Genomic DNA, 21598 nt, shown 5'->3' with positions numbered 1-21598 from the left:
AACATTAGACATGTATGGGAAGAGTTTCAACCCAGGGTCCTCTGTATCATCTCCATGATGATTTCATTTCTGAAACCGCTGGTAATGTCCCTTTGTCTGCACACCAAGGCTACCCAACAGCTGGTGCCTTAATCAGATAAATGTAATTGTTGGCGATTTCTCCTTACATAACAATTTCTGGTGTCCCCCGCCGTGATATTGCTGGAATATTGCTAAAAGCAGCGTAAAACTAAACTCAGTCAGTCAGTCAGCCAGTCCTTACATAACATCATTGGGATATGTTTCATGACTTTCAAGCACTGAATAACATATCTTCCATCAAAGGAATATCCTACTTAGATAATGACTGCATGTCTCTTTTGAGCTTACACAGCTCTTTGGTGTTGAAGTGTTATCACTGCCCAGTGCATTTCAAGACATCCTGCTGCCATGTCAGAAGAAGCACTATTCCAGTGGGTGCTGGCATCCATAATTGTGTTGAGGCAGGGCCAGGAGTGCAACCTTCACCTAACGCACGTTGTTAGTTATGGAAATTCTGTGGAAGAAGGCTTCAATTTGTCACATTTTTGCAAGCCCATGAGACAAGCTTTATACATTCAATGACTTTTGTAAGTTGATGATGTATTAAGTTTGATTATCAAAAGCTTGACAAGCTTTAATCACATTTGGCAGCATTGTCAGTCATGACAGTAGGAAAGCCATGTTTTGTTGGTATTTTCCATTCCACATCTACCCCTTAGAGAGTGTCTGAAATATGTTCAGCTGAAAATGTTTTTCATTTCTTTAAAAGGTTTTTACATTTCTTTAGGATTAAGAAATAAGAAGCCTTGACACAGATCAAGTTTTGTGAAAGTTTACCAGAAAGACTCCTGAGAACACGTTCAAGATATCACACTGAAGTCAAAAAAGTTAGATTTTCATTCTGTGAAAACCAAGGTTTATTTCACGTCATCAGTAGTGGTAAACTGATCATGGTTCCTGTAAGTTCATCACTTGGTGTACATAGAAGAGTCTGCTACAAGTGTTGTACACAACATTGAAGTTTTTCTTTAAAATTCAGGGCCCAGTTCCTCAAAGCAATCGTAGCGCGAAGACGATCGCTTTGAGAAACGGGGCCTAGGCAACAAAATGAAACAATAAATATACTTAGCTTAGCTATCTGACAAACTCCATTCCGGACTTGTCGACTGTGGGTTTGTTTGATGTGTGTCGGGGATGCTTGCTATGTTGGTTTAAAAAATATACATGTCAAAACACAGTTGACCGCCTCCATGGTGTAGTGGTTAGAGCGTCCGCCCGAGAGCGGAAGGTCGCGGGTTCGATCCCCGACCGCGTCATACCAAAAGACGTTAAAATATGGTACTTGTTGGTCCCTGCCTGGCGCTCGGCATTAATGGTCGGCTCGGAGTCAGTATAATGTGGAGTCACTGCGGCATGGTATCTCAGTGGGCTAGCACTATAAAACCAGCTTTAAGTCTGGGCTAGTACAAGCAGCCGCACATACACATACACACGCATGCACGTCATCATATGAGCGAAATATTCTCAAGCACGACGTTAAACCCAAATTCACCTCACTTCACATGTATCAGTCAAACTCCCCTGTATACCATGTGAACAACTGTTGAAACAAGTAAGCCTTCTACACATTTGCAGTCCTGTAACAAAAAAAATTGGAAAAAAACCCAGCAATTTCCTTTCAGAATTTATGTCTAAGCTCAGCACACAAATCGCAGAGACTCACCAAACTATAAACTTGTGTTTAACTGATATATACTGGTCATTGACATATTATACAAAACACTACTCAGTCATGTTATTAAAACAATTTAAAGCTGATTTTGCAAAACAGGCATGCTTTTTGGGCAGATTATGCAAGCTTGCTATTGTGAAGCTGATACTGTCCCAGTTGTTTAGCAAATATCTAATAGACTGACATGTTTCATTGGATACCTGTTTACGTATTGACTTAATGCAACTCTGGACAAGGCAAGAGCGTAATCAATATTTGTGTAGTGATGAACAAGCTTGAACAGCTTGAAACAGCTTGCTGGGGTTCCACAGTGGATTTCAGTTGATGACATGTGTTCTGGATTTGTCCAATACTTATCTTTGGTCTCAGGGAGCACTAGAATTGACAGAATGAAATACAGCCAATTGATTCTGATCTGTGAATTGATTCAGGTAATAGATGGTGGAGATGATAGTTTTGTTATGGAACGGCAGTAATCATGGTAACCATGGCAACTGATTAATGAACATAATTGCATTACACATGTAGCAAGGCTCTAAATGTAATCTTATGATGCCAATGCTACAATACTGCTTCAACATGAGTAGAGGAAATCGTGGCCTTGAAAATAATTACATATATCAGACTCTAAGAGTTATCACTGAGGTGGCAGTAAAAAGCAGCATTTGTTCCAGGTGCTGACCAATCCTGCATAATTGCTGAAAAGTGGCTTATTAGCTATAATTTTCTTTTCTTACCTTTTAACATATAAAGCAGGGAGAGAGACACATGACAATAAACATATATGTCTGTATGTCCCTACTCGTTTAATGAAGTTGGTGAAGAACCCAATTCTCCTGTCTAACTAGTACCCTATATACATGATATATATATATTGAGGGGTTGTGATGCAATTATAGTTATAAACAGTTTCCCTGTATTATGTCTACAATATGCCTGGAGTCCTATCAAGTATTTGTGGTGTGTGTCATCAAGTATACTATAAATGTTTCAGGGCGGTGGGGTAGCCTAGTGGTTAGAGTGTTCGCTCGTCACGCAATTTCAGATTTTCAGAAGAAGGCCTAGGTTCGATTCCCCTACTTGGGTACAATGTGTGATGCCCATTTCTGGTGTCCCCTGCTGTGTCGTTGCAGGAATATTGCTAAAAACCGCATAAAACCAAACTCACTCACTCACTCACTCACTCACTCCTCACTCACTCACTCATAATGTTTTATTGTCTATTCCTTACATTGTCACATGATCAATTTCAGATTTTCAGAAGAAGGTCCACACCTGACCCGACTTCCAGATGGAATCCTGGAAATCCTGGGCAACTACCTGTCGAAATGTAGTGAGCAGTTCCTGGGAGGCTTCAACACAGAAGCCCTTGTCTTTGCAGAGAGCATCCTGAAATGCTTGATTGTCATGTGCAGGTAGGTACATAAATAGGGACTTGAAATGCTTGACTGTCACATGCAGGAAGGTGCATAAATAGGAGCTTGAAATGCTTGATTGTCACATGTAGGTAGACGAATAAATAGCGGCTCGAAATGCTTGATTGTCACGTGTATGTAGGTGAATAAATAGTGGCTTGAAATGCTTGATTATTATGTGTGTGTAGGTGAATAATGGGGCCTTGAATTGCTTGATTGTCCCATGTGGATAGGTGAATAATGGGGCCTTGAACTGCTTGATTTGTCCCATGTGGATAGATGAATAATGGGGCCTTGAAATGCTTGATTGTCATATGTGGATAGGTGAATAATGGTGCCTTGAAATGCTTGATTGTCCCATGTGGATAGGTGAATATTGGGGCCTTGAAATGCTTGATTGTCACATGTGGATAGGTGAATAATGCGGCCTCGAATTGCTTGATTGTCACATGTGGATAGGTGAATAATGGGGCCTTCAAATGCTTGATTGATCCATGTGGATAGATGAATAATGGGGCCTTCAAATGCTTGATTGTCCCATGTGGATTAGTGTTGGGAATTGGTTTAAATATCATACTTGATGATTGGTTCACTACAACCGATCAATCATCGAAAATAATTGGTTAGCGTCATTTATCAAATTTTCCTGGTTATGTTTGTTAATGCACAAAAGATAAAGAGAAAAACATGTAGTTTTTTTCGTTTTCTTTGCAAATAGCACAAAATGCATTTGCAAATTTCACATCTTTAAAGGATGACTAGCATGTTAGGAACATGAATTTCATGGAGTCTTTAAAATAAATTCAATCATGAATTGCAAGAGCTTGTAGTGCTAATGAAATCTAACAGACAAAACCAACCTTGTGAAAAATATTGTTATTGCAAACAAGTGTTCCAATATTGATTGTGTTTGATTATGAGAAAACATGATCGATTGCTTGGTCGTTTTGTCATTGTGACCAATCTTCGATTATTTCAATTAATCTGACCACCACTAATGTGGATAGATGAATAATGGGGCCTTGAAATGCTTGATTGTCCCATGTTGATAGGTGAATAATGGGGCCTTGAAATGCTTGATTGCTAATGTGGATAGATGAATAATGGGGCCTTGAAATGCTTGATTGTCCCATGTTGATAGTCACACATGTGGATAATGAATATTTGGGCCTTGAAATGGATTGTCCTTGATAGGTGAATGCTTGATTGTCCCATGTGGATAGGTGAATAATGGGGCCTTGAAATGCTTGATTGTCACATGTGGATAGGTGAATATTGGGGCCTTGAAATGCTTGATTGTCCCATGTGGATAGATGAATAATGGGGCCTTGAAATGCTTGATTGTAACGTGTGTAGGTGAATAATGGGGCCTTGAAATGCTTGATTGTAACGTGTGTAGGTGAATACTGGGGCCTCGAAATGCTTGATTGTTCCATGTGGATAGATGAATATTGGGGCCTTGAAATGCTTGATTGTCCCATGTGGATGTGTAGGTGAATAATGGGGCCTTGAAATGTTTGACTGTAACGTGTGTAGGTGAATAAATGGGGTTTGATATGCTTGATTGTCACATGTGTGCAGGTGAATAAATAGCGGCTTGAAATGGGGTTAACATTAGGGGCTTGAAATACATGAATGTCATGTGTGGTTTGGAATATTGAACTTCAGTAAGAATGTCTTTTTCCTATTTCAGAAACTATGACAATGTGCCGCTTGTAGCTTCTTGTGAGTTTGTGAGCCACACAGTTGTCATATCAACTACTGTTGTCGATCAGGTAATTGTTTTGTTTTTCTTGAACATATTTTTTTTTATTCCAGAATGATATTCAATAGTTGAAAATTCCTTCAATATTATTTAAGAATTTAACCAATGTGTGATTATGAACCTTCAAAAGTGATGGACAAACGGTATAATGTTGGAGCTGCTCATCATTGTCCATTGGACTGATGATTCAGAGGTGTTTATAAAGGTGTTGAATAGATAATGAAGTTAGATTGCTGTGAAATGTAAGTTACTGACTGTCACTGTTATTCTGGGCATGGATCAAGTCATTAGTTTGGGTATGCATTTCTATATTTTGTGTACTAGGAATGTCAGTAGTGTATTTTAGATACTTAAAGGTCATATGCAACGTAAAACACAACTTTGCAGATTCTGATACCTTTCGGTAGGGACTTACCGAAACAAATCGTCAAAAATGCAAATTCAACTTATAAAGTTGAAAAAAAACGCGATGAAAAAAAACGCGAGAAATCGGAGTTCAAACATTTCACTAATTTTTCCCCCGACTTTTCTGGGGAAAACTGGTTTCAACAGCTGGGCTGCGCTCATAGCACATGCGCAGTGAAATAGGTTCGCGCAGCTTGGAGCGCGGGTTGTCCGGTGAATACCTCGGTGAAGGCGTTGGTGTGAGCTATTTTTCTAATGTTTTGTTGATATCTCACAGGCGAAGCTTTTTATATGTTATGACAGTAAATTAACTGTTTATATAATTTCATTTGTCTATTTCACCACACGTTCTTCTTACCGAGTCACTTTCTCAGTTCGATACTTGAAAGCAATGTCATTATTTAGCGTTGACAGAATTTCTAACTGTGATATAGATATGTCGTTGTCACAGACAAAACTCAATGTCTTGTTTTATTGACACCTGTGTGTCTGCCTGTCTGTCTGCTAATGACAATATTCAATACACAGCTGCTATCACTGACCACATGCAATTTGAACTTAACACCAATCAGGCTATACACCATAAACAAAATGCATTGATTTATGGCCCGAGTTCGGTCTCTGTCACATTATGTAATTACACAGACAGGCAGGTGTGATACTTGAACACATGACATGTTATGATGTCTGTTGATTGTAAAATGTTATGCACAAAAAATGAGCATGTATTTTCAAAACCCAACATCTCTATATATACACACACAATGAGCCGTGAGGGCATCTGCAAATGAACCAGCCGTTACACTTGAGTGCACACCCACCCGCTCTGACTGGGTTCGGTATCCCGGCTGCTTCGTTTCTTGGGAAGTAAACCCAAGTACACAATATTGCACTTTTGATTTGCGATTGTACGCTTATAACTTTGTTTATATTTTTTTTCATAACCAGCAATGTATATTATATGTCATGAATAAGTGATAATTGTGTTTTAATTATGTTTGATTTTTTGGTTGCATGTGACCTTTAAGAGTTGAAAGTTCCTAATTGATCAGAATTATTTATGCTGGGCATTTCCTGAATGCGACCCATGGAATGTGGAAGTAGTCTCCATGGTAACGTCGCTTAAAGTTACAGTCTTGTGGAATATGTATGATAGTCACAATTTGCATATATGTGCTTATAAACATCATGTGACAGCAACAGACCCATTATTATCCCCCGCAACGCGATTTGCGGGGGATATTAAAAAGGACTCCCTCCGTCCGTCCGTCCGTTCAATAAAACCGTTCAATATTTCTTCACCAAACTTGGCACATAGATAGATCTGGTGGTGTACTGGTGCCTTTTGGTAGTTTTGGAATTCTGAATAAAACATTTTTGGCGTTTCCATGGCAACAAGTTTGACTTAGACTGAAATTGGTGGTTGTGCTCTTTTCCAGAGCAGAACTCTAAAACGGTTCAAAATTTCTTCACCAAACTTGGCACATAGATAGATCTGGTGGTGTACTGGTGCCTTTTGGTAGTTTTGGAATTCTGAATAAAACATTTTTGGCGTTTCCATGGCAACAAGTTCGACTTACAATGAAATTAGTGGTAGTGCTCTTTTCCAGAGCAGAACTCTAAAACCATTCAATGTTTCTTCACCAAACTTGGCACATAGATAGATCTGGTGGTGTACTGGTGCCTTTTGGTAGTTTGGATTTCTGAATAAAATATTTTTGGCATTTCCATGGCAACAAGTTTGACATAGACTGAAATTGGTGATAGTGCTCCTTTCTGCAGCAGAACTTTAAAAACCTTTCAGTACTCTCCTTCCACTTTTCTATATACACACCTAAATATTTGACATAATCATAACTCGTAGACATAATCATGAAGAGTATTTTGCCATTGCGGGGGATATTGATGACTTTGTCTTCTTGTAGTTGAATAAGCCCGTGAAGATCTCGGTTAGAATTGATCTTTAGTAACCCATGCTTGTCGTAAGAGGCGACTAACGGGTGGTCAGGCTCGCTGACATGGTTCCCAATTGCATAGATTGATGCTCATGTTGTTGATCACTGGATTGTCTTGTCCAGACTCAATTATTTACAGACCACCGCCATATGGCTGGAATATTGCTAAGTACGGCGTAAAACCAAACTCACTCACTCTTTTATATGAAATTTGAGCATGGCAGCCGATACCTCAGCAATACGGTTTCCTCTAATCCAACATCCAACATCGGAGGTTGTTTGAAGTTGATGTCTTCCTCTCAAATCTGTTAAGGTTTCTTCAATATGTTCAGTTGGAAAGTAACATTATTTCTATATTCCTTAGACTTCAGTTTCATGCATTTGTCTGAATTAAGTCATCACATGGTTAAACTGACGGCCTAACCCTCTCCTGATTCAGATTTGTCGGGACAGTGATAATCCTGCCAACCCAACTGACTGTCTCTTCTCCTTTGTGAAGCATACCCTTCATCTGTTTGAGTGCCTCTATGACCCATACTTCATCTGGAGGAAGAAATTAAGATGGTAGGTAGGACGATGTGCGCAAAGTACTTGTTTCAGCAACAGGTCAAACATCTTCATCAATGAACCCTTTTAGCTGCATAAAGTTTCTTATTGCAGTATATTGCATTCTGATGAAATCAATCTGCACTCATTTTCTGATGATGATGATTTGGAGATTTTACGTTTGTTTTCTGACATGATGCATATTTCACACATGGGTGAATCTTCTGATATCAGGGGTGAACTGATATTAAGGTATTTCAATTTTCGAAGCAGAGTTGCATACCTTGGAGTGCCAGGATTTGACAGACATGGCCATAATTCACAAGTATGTGCTCGTTATGATCTTTCGTCTGTCAACCCCATGCTAATGCTTGTTCATGACCTGTGTTCATTTGACCCCCATGTTTCAGAAAGATTAAGTCACTGTTAGTTTTGTGTGGATAAATAATAATAGGCCATTTATATAGCACCTTTCCATGACACAGGGATATGCTCAAAATGAGTGTAACTGATATGAGTGTAACCAGTTTAAACAGAAGTCACAGTGAGAGAAAGTGAGGACTGTTAAAGACAGACAAATTATTAAGTCAGACAACTTCACATTGGAAAATGTCAGAATCACCAAGGTATCTCATTAGTCATTGCATGCATAATCATAGCCCTGGATCTGTTCCAGCTGGAAGATTGACAACACCAGATTAAAGTTCCGCCCTGCCTTACTGCATAATGAAGTTGTCCCTTTCTTTCATGGTAAGTTTATCTGCATTTTTTCACAACCAAGATTGGTAGCATTTATATGAATGACTGCTGGTCATCCTTGTCTTGAATGTTCTCAATGTAAACATTTTTGGGGAATTTCCCAGTTTGGAATTAGGCCAACCTGCATCCTCTGTAGGATTGGATGATTTCAGTGGTGTTGCTTCATCATTAATATTACTCGTTGTTACTCAGTGGTCCAGGTCAGAGTGTAATAAGGGTGACTGGAATAAACTAATGTGTTCTATCTGACTGATTGTTTGATTCAAGTGTGCTTGGCTTTATACCAATCCTCTTGAAATACCCCCAGTCTATCTATGCATATCTTTATCAGCGAGGGGCAATGGGGTAGCCTAGTGGTTAATGTGTTCACTCGTAATGCTGAAGACCCGGGTTCGATTCCGGACCTGGGTACAATGTTTGATGCCAATTTCTGGTGTCCCCAGCCCTGATATTGCTGGAATATTGCTAAAAGTGGCGAGTACCGTACACTGATGGGTCTGTTTTGTTAAGATTCTGGTTTGTTCATAAATGAAATCGATAGATTGCTGTCACTAGGTTTGAATCATGTACAGAAATGGTGAAGGTGTAAAAGAAGGTTAAAAACATGAGATGGAAAACACCTGTTTGGACATGGAACTGTATGTTATTCTTACATCTGGGGTTTGTTTGGTCTCATGTTATTGGAAGGTCAAAGGTCAAGGTCAAGAGATCTCAAAGTTTGTGGTTACACTTTCTGAAAGTTATTTGTATTTATGAGAGAGATTGTTGATCTTTAATTGTGACATCATGACTACCAGTTTCCTAATGTCTATGCACACTCTCTTTCAGATTGTTTCCAGAAGGATAAATTGTCTACCGATATCCAACTACGTCTTTTACACATATTTGGTGCCATAATGTCTGGGGCTCCGGTAATGACAGAGAATCATATCATTTGTATTAATTTTGTCATTTGTTTTAAGAGAAATGTTTTACTCATTTGTTAAATGATGTTGTAGTAATCATCATCATCATCATCATCATCATCATCATCATCATCATCATCATCGTCATCGTCACCTTTGAGTGGATACATTTGGATACTTAACCAGCAGCATTCTTTGCACCCTAAAGAGTAAAATCACTTTGATAGTCATAATCTTTTATACACAAAATTAAGCAGTTATCAAACCTTGTCAGACATGAATGAGTCTTTTTACCTGTTGCAACTTTTGCAGCATAATGCACTCAAGGCCATCACCCCGGCAACCCTAGATGTTCTCCTGAAGATTCTGTCCACTAATCAGAGAGAAGGTCCAACCAATGAACAGCGCCAGGAGAGGCTGTGTCTGAAGGACCTGGTGTTGAAGAACATTGTGAGGATGGTCCACACCATCCACTGCTGCAGCCCTGACCAGGTTAGTCAACTAAACAGGGTTCTTCAACATTACAAGATTTCCCCAGCAACCCTTGCTTGTTATAGGGGCAACCATAGGGATCACCTAGTCAGACTTACTTACTCGGCTGAGTGCATATTGTTGCATCAGACTTAGTTGATAGCCTGTCGTGTCATCCCCCATGACAGGACATGTTGCGTGTTATACCACTGAGTTTAAAGAGCTTGGTAGCAGAACAGTGTGGGGGCAGTGGGGTAGCCTAGTGGTTAATGCATTCACTTGTCACACCGAAGACCTGGGTTCGATTCCCCACATGGGTACAATGTGTGAAGCCCATTTCTGGTGTCCCCCGCTGCAATATTGCTGGAATATTGCTAAAAGCGGCATAAAACCATACTCGCTCACTCACTCATAACTGTGTGTAGGTATATGATCCATATGTTTATACTTGTGACATGAGACTATTGATTGTGATTTGCACAGCGCCAAGTGGAAGTGATAGAGGTGATGCAGGGCTACATGCAGGTGCTGCTTGCTCTACAGAAGGATGCCATTGATGCCCCAGAGACAGAACACAACATGCAGCTCACCATGATCAGTAAGCCTTGTATTACCATGGTTATCTGGGAAATGTCTCACCCGCAGAGAACATGCCATTATTTGAGAGCTGATAATTCATACACCTTTCAAAGAAGTGTTGTTTAAGTGGTTACTTTACCAAATGCCTGAAATATCTAAGTATTTGTGGAAACAAAATATACACATAGAAACTAATAAGGGAACACATGAAAGTACAAATGTTCCTTTATTCTTTTCCAGCTTTCTTCACAAGATATGTATTGCACTGTGAGTGGAATTCTGGAAATAAGTAAAGGAACACTTGTACTTTCATGTGTTCCCTTATTCGTTTCTATGAGTATATCGAACACCAGGACAATATATGAAGTATAAGGTCAAACTCTTTTTCTTAAAACCAAACGTGGGTAATGAGATGCCTGTGCTTTGACAAAACATTCATTTATTACTCTTGGAAGCACAACCTTATCGCAGGAAAAATAATTACTTTTTATTGTCTAAAATTCTCATCATAATGTGTTCATTTTGTTATATAGTGTTGCATTTAGTTTGATCAGTTGACTGTACATGTTTCAGACACCATCAATGAGATGATGGTGTGCAATGACAGGGCAGCTCTACAGGTGCTCATGGTGTCAGGAGGGACGTTTAATGCTTTCATCTCTCTCCTACAACAAACCTCAGTGAGTACAATGGCAAGAACACTTACTCCATTACAGCTAATGTTGGGGGGTGGGGGTCAGAATAAGTTCTCAGTCAGGGAAGTGTTGCTTGTTGTGAAGCTCGGCCCTATGAGGTTCAAGGCCATTCCACAACATGATCATAGCACTAGCACTGTAACTCTTGTCACATCGATGTCTGACATTAACATTGTTTAATGGAACTTCCATACATATTGTGTCGATTCTGACTTGGCTACAAAACCTGATAATGTTGATGAAACTGAGCATCACTCAAATTGTCAATCTAACAGTATATGCTGAAAACAAAGACCTAAGTATCTTGGAACAAATGTTTTATTACCTTTGCTCTCAGTAAATTCAATTCGAAGGCACTGGAGATGTTTACTGAACAAGTCCTGAACAAGTTGTTGTATTTTCCAGCTGACAGGTGCCCAGGCCCAACAGCTGGCCATGTCGGTCATCAGGGTGATGCAGGTCATCCTCTCAGGATCCTCCAATGCCAAGGTGAGTCAGTGTGATTGTGCGTGGGTAGAAACTACAACAGATTTCCACGACCTGACCATTATTGCTATGACTTTATGACTGAAAGAAATCATTACCACCGCATGGGTGTCTATGATAGATCAGGTCAAGCCAGAAATCGAAATGATTCAAATGCCTTTAATACCATTAAACTGGACCTCGATAATACCTTAATATCTGACAAATTTTATACATTATGTCTTTCAGCTCATGTTTAAAACCAAAGTTGGTTACATCAAGTTTGTGGAAGTGTTGAAGAGCCTTGGACAGCCATCAGTGGAGCTGCTGAAATCTGTGCTGAACCTGGTAAGTGATCAGCATTGTGTTCAGACTGTTCAGCAGTATCCAACTGAATCTGATCAAGATCACTGAGAATTAATCTGACCTATGTATTTTTGTTATTCCTTGGTCGAATCTTATTCCCTTAACATAGTGTTATACAGTCCTAAAATATCTGATGTGATGTTTTCACTTACAATTATGCAAAATTGATCATATTGTTCAGTTTAACTGATTATTGATCAAGTTGTCAAGATTAGGAAGATTGTATAATAAATGCAGGATTTTGATGGTATCACTGTATTTCTTGGTAGGCACCTCATGCTCAATACTAAAGTTGAAAATATATGTGATGTTCCCATTAAAGAGATTTCACTGAATTTTTTTCTGGAACTGCATGATGCCCAGTCCTTTTGTTTGCCTCATTGCTGTTTGTATTATATTTAATATAATAATTGTTGATAGTGTAACAGAAGTGTGATAATTTTGCAAATTAACTGACCACATTTTCATTTGTATATCAGGTTGTTGAAGGAGAGTTCAGTGAGAAAGAAAAGCACATTGTACACAACACCCAAGCTTTGACATGACGGCACCCTCTGACATGCAGACATGACACTTATGCAGATGTTTGACATGACAGCACCCTCACACTGTTTGACATGGTTTGGCACCCTCTGACATGCACTTATGTACCATAGCGCGGAGAGGGAGGGAAGAGGCCCTGCACTTCTTCTCGACATTCAAGTGTTTGACATGACAGACATGACACTACCCTCTGACATGCAGACATGACACTTATGCAGGTGTTTGACATGGCGGCACCATCTGACATGATGCAGACATGACACTTATGTAGGTGTTTGACATAACATCACCATCTGACATGCAGACATGACATTTTTATACGTGTTTGACATGACAGCACCATCTGACATGCATACATGACACTTATGTAGGTGTTTGACATGACAGCACCCTCTGACATGCAGACATGACACTTATATAGGTGTTTGACATGACGGCACCCTCTGACATGCAGACATGACACTTATATAGGTGTTTGACATGACGGCACCCTCTGACATGCAGACATGACACTTATGCAGGTGTTTGACATGATGGCACCATCTGACATGCAGACATGACACTTATGCAGGTGTTTGACATGATGGCACCATCTGACATGCAGACATGACACTTATGCAGGTGCTTGACATGATGGCACCCTCTGACATGCAGACATGACACTTATGCAGGTGTTTGACATGACGGCACCATCTGACATGCAGACATGACACTTATGTAGGTGTTTGACATAACATCACCATCTGACATGCAGACATGACATTTCTATACGTGTTTGACATGACAGCACCATCTGACATGCAGACATGACACTTATGTAGGTGTTTGACATAACAGCACCATCTGACATGCAGACATGACACTTATCTAGGTGTTTGACATGACGGCACCATCTGACATGCAGACATGACACTTATATAGGTGTTTGACATGACGGCACCATCTGACATGCAGACATGACACTTATGCAGGTGTTTGACATGATGGCACCATCTGACATGCAGACATGACACTTATGCAGGTGCTTGACATGACGGCACCCTCTGACATGCAGACATGACACTTATGAAGGTATTTGACATGACGGCACCATCTGACATGCAGACATGACACTTATGTAGGTGTTTGACATGACGACACCCTCTGACATGCAGACATGACGCTTATGTAAGTGTTTGACATGACGGCACCATCTGACATGCAGACATGACACTTATGCAGATTTTTGACATGATGGCTCCATCTGACATGCAGACATGACACTTATGCAGGTGCTTGACATGATGGCACCCTCTGACATGCAGACATGACACTTATGCAGGTGTTTGACATGACGGCACCATCTGACATGCAGACATGACACTTATGTAGGTGTTTGACATAACATCACCATCTGACATGCAGACATGACACTTTTGACATGAATGTAATACTTAGTTCTGATGATTTTCAGGGAATCTCCCTCCCAGGAATACGAAAATGGCCTGGTTCAGGATATGCTGTCCATGCTTGGCTGTGTCTGGACGTGGAGTTTGACGTCACTCATCACAACCTCCCTGACAAGCACATCTATCGCAGACAACTCTACAAGTAAGTATGATTCAACTGTTACATACTGACTGCCAGAATACTGAGAACCCAATATAATTTACTGCCTCTGCCAGCCAGCATCATAACATCAGCATCTGTTCCTCCTTGTAGTTTCCCAAGCACAGGAGGTAACGGGTTTGAGGCGTTCTTCACTCCGGACGGTCTTCTGGTGGTGGCAGTATACAACAAGAAGGAGTACAGTAGCGTTCTTGTCCCAGAATGCCCTCTCAGAGATGGACAGTGGGTAGGTCAAACTTCCGCTCATAACCATGTCATACAAAAGCCATGTATATCTTCACATTTCCCCAACTTGAAGATCCACGTCAGATTACAATGCTAGGCCAGCTAGGCTTAGTGAACAGCTCTGTCTGGATCTAAAAGAAATTTTATTCTCATCAGGTCTGTGGTTCGAAACCCTCTTGCCTTAGTTACCAGGATACACTGGAAGATCTTATTCCAGATTTGGTAATAATGAGAACCTTACCTATGGCTATTGCTTTCTCCAAAGTGGTCTCTTAGGTTTTCCTCCTAAACTAAATGCATATGCCACATGCTATGTCTGAGCACCTTTCAAAAAGGAAACTCTTTCTGGTTTGTAACCATGCTGTGTATGGGGACACTGAGGTTTTGTACAAGACGGATCATTCTAACTGATGTCCTTCCAGCACTGTGTGGACATCGTGCACACCAGCTCAAGGCGGCCTTTCACCCAAAGTCAGCTTACAGTGTATATAGATGGCAAACAGAGGCTCAGCACACAACTCAAGTTCCCCAGCCTCTCAGAGGTAAGTAAAGGCACATTATGTTTATCCACTTTTCATTGTCTTGGGTGGATTGATGTAGAAAAGTATTGAAAAGGAAGTCTGAACAAGGTACTAAATACCAGAAGATAAAACACTTGTGTCTTTCAAATTTAGAGAAATGTACTGGGATCAAATCTACGTTTGAAACGTCTGAATTGAAACATGCACATACTTTATATCCATTCTACCACAACACAATGCCCATACAAACACAGATTCTACCACAACACAATGCCCATACAAACACAGATTCTACCACAACACAATGCCCATACAAACACAGATTCTACCACAACACAATGCCCATACAAACACAGATTCTACCACAACACAATGCCCATACAAACACAGATTCTACCACAACACAATGCCCATACAAACACAGATTCTTTCTTAGTGGCAGAAATTATTAGTGATATGGCATCAGTTACTACTCTTATAAGGTTGTAAGAGTTCTGTGATCAACAGAATTTCAATCTGTATTTAAATGTTTGCTTTAAGTATCCACACCATATTCTCTTGGAAACACTTGCATCACTTCAATGAGACTCATTAATGTCACCTAGCAGATGATGTAAGTGTAAATATAGTGTAAATATTTCTTTTGTGGTAGTGAAGTCCTCATCAAAATTGTTAAGTTCCATTGATTTGCTACCTCTGGTAGACTGTTCAGAATGCAAGATTCTAACATGTCATGGTAGGAAAATGCTTAGAGATGTCTGCAGTAATAGCAGTAAACGATTCAGAACAGTAGTACAAGTCAGATAGCCCACTGATTGTACAGCAGGTATGATTTCCCTCCTCAGTCTTTCACCCTTTCACACTCCTCTCTTCCACTCAGGATGAGAGTGCTTGGATCCATGGACAGATCGGATCTATCTGTGTGTTCCATGATGCACTACTGCAACCAGGACAAGTCCGTACTTTGTATTCTCAAGGTAAAAAGAGTCTTTGCTGATTTTAAGGATCCCCTGGACTACGCAGTACCATGGACATCCTCATGGACATGTCTCATACGGATGGACACTCCGGAGATCACAAGAAACAGTCAACACTCAAGTCTCTCTTCCAAAGTGCCACACGATCCAGTACACATCAGCCTGGCATTGACAGCATTCCTGGCGGCAAGCAGGATGAAGTTCTTGGACCTCCCATCTCCATCCATGGACAGATCGGATCTATCTGTGTGTTCCATGATGCACTACAACCAGGACAAGTCCGTACTTTGTATTCTCAAGGTAAAAAGCTTTGCTGATTTTCAGATGGCAATGTTTCTTTTGGCATTATTTGCTGTAACCATTAATTATTGGCTACCTGTCGCAGATAATGTGGTTTCTTGGACCAATATGGCAATGTCTATGAACTGCTAGGTAATGTCTGTCACATATGAACTGCTAGAGACTTTATCCATTTTACCTTTGACAATGTGTAACTCTGCTTATAGTTCACATTGAGCCTGATGTTTGACACTTTCCCAGTGAGATCCTGTCTCAGGTGACACCTTCAGTGACAATGTTGGTCCCTCTACCTGTGGGATCTTGTCTCAGGTGACACCTTCAGTGACAATGTTGGTCCCACCTTCAGTGACCCTCTCACCACCTGTGACAATGTTGGTCCCTCTACCTGTGGGATCCTGTTAATTTAGTATTTCTTGATGCACCATGTGTTGGTCAGTGAGGGACCAAACCATGAATATCTTCAGTGACATCCTCACAAAGCTTGTGGTTCACCTTCAAGGATTATAGATCCTTGTCGGGTGACACCTTCAGTGACAATGTTGGACCCTCTACCTGTGGGATCTGTCTGACACCTTCAGGGAGTGTTTCTTGATGCACCATGTGTAAGCACATGTTTTTTGCTACAGTATTTTACAGATGTTAAATTCTATCCTTCTTCTGTCATAGGACCAAACCATATGAATATCTTCAGTGAAGAACCGGAAGTTTCAGACCTCCTCACAAAGCTTGTGGTTCACTATAATGGGAAGGTAAGTACTTCAAGGATTATAGATTTTAGTCAGATAGTGTTTTAATGTTCTACAAAGCTTAGTACATTTTTGTAACGATTTTACTGTCAAGTACACGTGGTGAAGAAATTTATTGATTGACGAAATATGGGTTATGTTTCATTATTCTATAATGTCATCTCATTGTAGGCATGCAAAGAACATGTGTGTGTGGATCTGTCACCATATCAGAATCATGGCCATTTTACAGGGCAGAGATGTGTCACATGGGACATCAAGGTAATGTGTAGTTTGTGATGATCAGCCCTTGTATAAACTGACAAAGAATTCAGGTGAATTCATGTGTAAAAGATGGATGTAGCCTTTCAGTAACCAGCAATAATCTCTCAAGGGTAAGAGAATTTCTCAGTCTTTCACCACCTCATAATTAGATGCTTACATCATGGGGTTCCTGTGAGATGATGCCAACAGAGCTTTTGGTTTAAGTCAGTCACTCATGTTGTGACACATTGTGACACCTGAGCATCGACTCCTCAGAGAATCATGGCATCAGTAGTTCCAGTATGCATGCTGCTGTTGAGTGGAGTCACTGGACCAAACTGTGGATTATTTGGTCACAGTGGATACTGAGAATAAATACAAAGTGCCATATTGTTTTTCTGTACACAGGATGTGATCAACTGTATAGGGGGCATCCAGGTCCTGTTGCCCCTGCTGGAGCAGGTAGACAAGTCGTCTCCGTCACGCCAGGACAGCACAGACACCCTGTCTCCAGACAGCTCAGTCTCCGAGGAAACAGATGACTGGGTCATTGTGCCCAGTAGCTCCTATGCTGGTAATGCTTTTGTGGATAACTTTGTTTTATGTTGTAATGCTGTTGAGTTTTCCGCTTGAATGTAAATACTTTGTCTGCATGTCCATCTATCACATTTTATTTTCTACCAGTCATTTATCTAAGACGCACCTAGAACCAGTCTTTACAACGAGTCAAGTGTCAGATGTGGTTGAATTTATATAAATAAAGATTTGATGCAGGTTTTCAATCTGTATTGCACTGAAAATGTGTCAATTTGATGGCCCAGTGATATAAAGTGTCCCCCTCCCAATACAAATTTTTCAGGTATTGTAATGCTACATTAGCTTAAATTGTGTATCAGGATAATAGAGTTAACTGTCATTTTTTGGCCGTTCTGCTCTCAGACACAAAGCTGGAGCAGAACCAGGTTGCTGCCTTCCTGAACCTACTGCGGAACATGCTCCAGACGAAGATGATGAACCAGGACACCTTCATCAGAACCCATGGAGCAGCCACTGTGGGAGCTCTGCTGCAGAAGGTAAGCTGCCAGTGGTAGGACTCCTAATTATAACATAGGTACATGGTAATGGTCAGGGCTATATTATAACAATTACCTGTGTTTCCTTTTATGACAGTCTGGATTGTGTTGTTATGGCCAGGGTTGTATTATGTTGATGTGGGCTGTTATGATTGTCAGGGTTGTGTTGTGACAGCTTTGGTTGTTTTATAATGGCTTTGGTTGTGTTACAATGGTCAGAGTTGTGTTATGATGGCTGGGGCTGTGATATAATAACTTGGGTTGTGTTATGATTGTCTGGGTTGTGTTATGATTGTCAGGGTTGTGTTGTGACAGCCTGGGTTGTTTTATAATTGCTTTGGTTGTGTTATGATGGTCAGAGTTGTGTTATGATGGCTGGGGCTGTGATATAATAACTTGGGTTGTGTTATGATGGCTGGGGCTGTGATATAATAACTTGGGTTGTGTTATGATGGCTGGGGCTGTGATATAATAACTTGGGTTTTGTTATGATGGCTGGGGCTGTGATATAATCACTTTAGTTGTGTTATTTAGGTCAGGGTTGTGTTATGATGGCTTGTGATATAATAACTTGTTATGATGGCTGGGGCTGTGATATAATAACTAAATTGGGTTTGCTGTGATATAATAACTTGGGTTTTGTTATGATGGCTTGGGCTGTGATATAATCACTTTAGTTGTGTTATTTAGGTCAGGGTTGTGTTATGATGGCTGGGGCTGTGATATAATAAATTGGGTTGTGTTATGATGGTCAGGGTTGTGTTTTAACAACCTAGGTTGTGTGAAATTGTGTTTTGACTGTATTGGTTGTGTTCTGCCAGGTGGACCAGAAACTGGTGGATGTGAATGTCCTGATGGCTGTCCAGCTGCTGGTGGAGTCCTGTGCCTCATTCAACAAGACACTGCTGCAGCACCTCTACCAGCTTGTACTGTTCGACTTCCGTGTGTGGAGCAAGAGTGATTTCCCTGTCAGGATAGGTGAGGAGGCAGATAATTTTGGGGGTGGGAGGGATGATATCAAGTAGATGTACTTGCACAAAGTATGAATGGACCATTGTCTAGTTTCATGTCAATTTTCTTGTGTTTTTGAGGTACTGTATTGGTAATGATTGAATAACATTTTGCTACTATGTTAACTATCAGATTCCATAAGTCAGTCAACTGTACTGAGAATTTGTAGCAGCATATTTAAAAATGTGGTACATATTATTGCTACAGGCTCTGACAGATCGGTTCTCAGGCAAGAAGATCTTGACATTGTTAGATACTCTGAGTGTTTATGTGATTATGTGTTTTGTTAATGTGGGCATTCCCTTAAAACCAGAATATATTTCCCAGGTCACATTCAGTACCTGTCCACCATCATCAAGGATGACCGCAAGTACTTCAGGAAGAAGTATGGAGTGCAGTATATCCTGGACACCATCAGAACATACTACAGGTCAGACAGGCAATATCACACAGGCAATATCGCACAAGCAATGCCACAAAGGCAATATCCCACAAGCAATGCCACACAGGCAATATCACACAGGCAATGTCACAGGCAATATCACACAAGCAATGTCCTACAGGCAATGCCACACAGAAAATATCACACAGGCAATGCCACACAGGCAATATCACACATGCAATGTCACAGGCAATATCACACAGGCAATATCTCAAAGGCAATGTCACACACAGGCAATGTCACACACAATCAATGTCACACAGGCAATGTCACAGGCAATATCACAGGCAATGTCACAGGCAATGTCACAGGCAATATCACACAGGCAATATCACAGGAGGTCACAGGCAATCAGCATCAATATCACACAGGCAATATCACAGGCAATATCACATGTCACACACAGGCAATATCACACAGGCAATGTCACACAGGCAATATCACAGGAGTGTCACACAGGCAATGTCACAGCAATGTCACACAGGCAATATCACACAGGCAATATCACACAGGCAATATCACACAGGCAATTTCTACAAAGATCTCAGATCTAGGATATCCATCAAAAGTGTTGGGTATACACTGTTGACTGATATCGTCAGAAACTACTTTTATAAATGACACAAAACGAAGCCATCCGAGTCGACCATGCTACATGGGCTTTTCCTCCTTCCAGCTCCAGTCTGACCAGTGGTCTGTCGGAGGAAGACAGCAAGACCATCAGAGTGTCCCTCTTTAACCTCATCAAGTTCTACATCATCAAGGACATCACCGTGGAGGAGTTAGCACAGATGATCAGCTTCCTTACTGTGGTCATTTTCAGAGAGATCGCCCTTGGGGTATATATTATGCATTTTCCGCTGTAAAATGTCCTGTGACAGTTGTATCAATGTTTTTGAATAAAAAGATTGTACAATAAATAAACTCTTTTATTTATTATAATGGACCCTACCTCACGGAGTTACCTCCCCTTAGCGCATGCGCACTCAACTGGGTAGGCTCCTAGACCCGTGATCATCATTCCTTCTGCTGTCACGGCCCTGAACAGACGCTCGCTAGATTACCTTTCATGAGCCGCACGGGCTTGTATTTTAAGATGTCTGAGACACCACCTGTATGTTTGGTTTTTATTTGTCTAAAACAATAACAGTAAAGCCTTACAGTGGTTGTTTCCATAATTGTGACTTTGTATAAGTACTATCAAAATACGCAAACTTTCCCCGCGGTTTACGCAAGTTTGCTCTGCCATGGCGGAAGTTTAGCGCGTCGCTGGTCGCATTATTGGCGCTTTAAAACCAACTATTACTTTCCTCGCGGGTAACCTTCACGATTTTTCAATGTTTTCTACGCGGTTTCTCTGCTTCTGGCCACAAGTTAACTAACATGTTTACGCGGTTTGTTTCAGGCTTTTACCTGTTGTTCGGTCTGTGGGGAAGTATTCCCCGGCTGACAGTCACTCCCAATGCGGCCCTGTCTGGAGAAGACGGGCCATGTGGCTGATACATGTTCAATTTGTCTGGCCTTTTCCCCGGCACAGAAGAGGCGGGCGGCCGACACCCTGTTTTACCGCGAGATGCGGAGGCGGAGGGGACCTGACGCAGGTTCCCCGCCAAAATCTAAACGGGCGGCCCAAAAGGAAAAATCCCGCGGGCCTTCCCTCCTACCACTTCGAAAGTGGTTTTGACATGTCTCTAATGGAGTCGATGTTTCAGAAGCAGATGGACTCAATGAAGTCCTTCGCTCGGGAGTCGGGTTGGAGGTCTCCGCCAGGAGTTCCTCGCCCACTCCGACGGGGCGGAGAGTCCGGGTGGGATCGCCGCCTCGCTAGAT

The 21598-nt window shown here is 41.0% G+C and overlaps 1 protein-coding gene across 1 annotated transcript in view; it reads left to right on the top strand.

The window, feature by feature from the left end:
- The window catches only part of LOC124271452 (neurobeachin-like protein 1), a 74692-nt gene that overhangs the window by 11658 nt on the left and 41436 nt on the right, over positions 1 to 21598 (top strand). Inside the window, 25 exon segments of the mRNA XM_046706612.1 lie at positions 3007 to 3168; positions 4862 to 4943; positions 7733 to 7857; positions 8516 to 8589; positions 9427 to 9509; positions 9816 to 9995; positions 10458 to 10572; positions 11127 to 11233; positions 11654 to 11737; positions 11963 to 12061; positions 12559 to 12612; positions 12841 to 12872; positions 14027 to 14212; positions 14324 to 14456; positions 14878 to 14997; positions 15857 to 15935; positions 15981 to 16253; positions 16920 to 17002; positions 17171 to 17260; positions 17651 to 17816; positions 18182 to 18315; positions 19137 to 19293; positions 19654 to 19756; positions 20445 to 20607; positions 21306 to 21369. Coding sequence (XP_046562568.1) covers positions 3007 to 3168; positions 4862 to 4943; positions 7733 to 7857; positions 8516 to 8589; positions 9427 to 9509; positions 9816 to 9995; positions 10458 to 10572; positions 11127 to 11233; positions 11654 to 11737; positions 11963 to 12061; positions 12559 to 12612; positions 12841 to 12872; positions 14027 to 14212; positions 14324 to 14456; positions 14878 to 14997; positions 15857 to 15935; positions 15981 to 16253; positions 16920 to 17002; positions 17171 to 17260; positions 17651 to 17816; positions 18182 to 18315; positions 19137 to 19293; positions 19654 to 19756; positions 20445 to 20607; positions 21306 to 21369 — 2948 coding nt within the window.

Source organism: Haliotis rubra, unplaced genomic scaffold, assembly GCF_003918875.1.
Source record: "Haliotis rubra isolate DU_JTF1 unplaced genomic scaffold, ASM391887v1 Scf1026, whole genome shotgun sequence".
In the NCBI taxonomy this organism is placed as follows: Eukaryota; Metazoa; Mollusca; class Gastropoda; order Lepetellida; family Haliotidae; genus Haliotis; species Haliotis rubra.
Note: the sequence above shows the minus strand (reverse complement) of the source record. Positions and strands in the feature narration are given on the sequence as shown.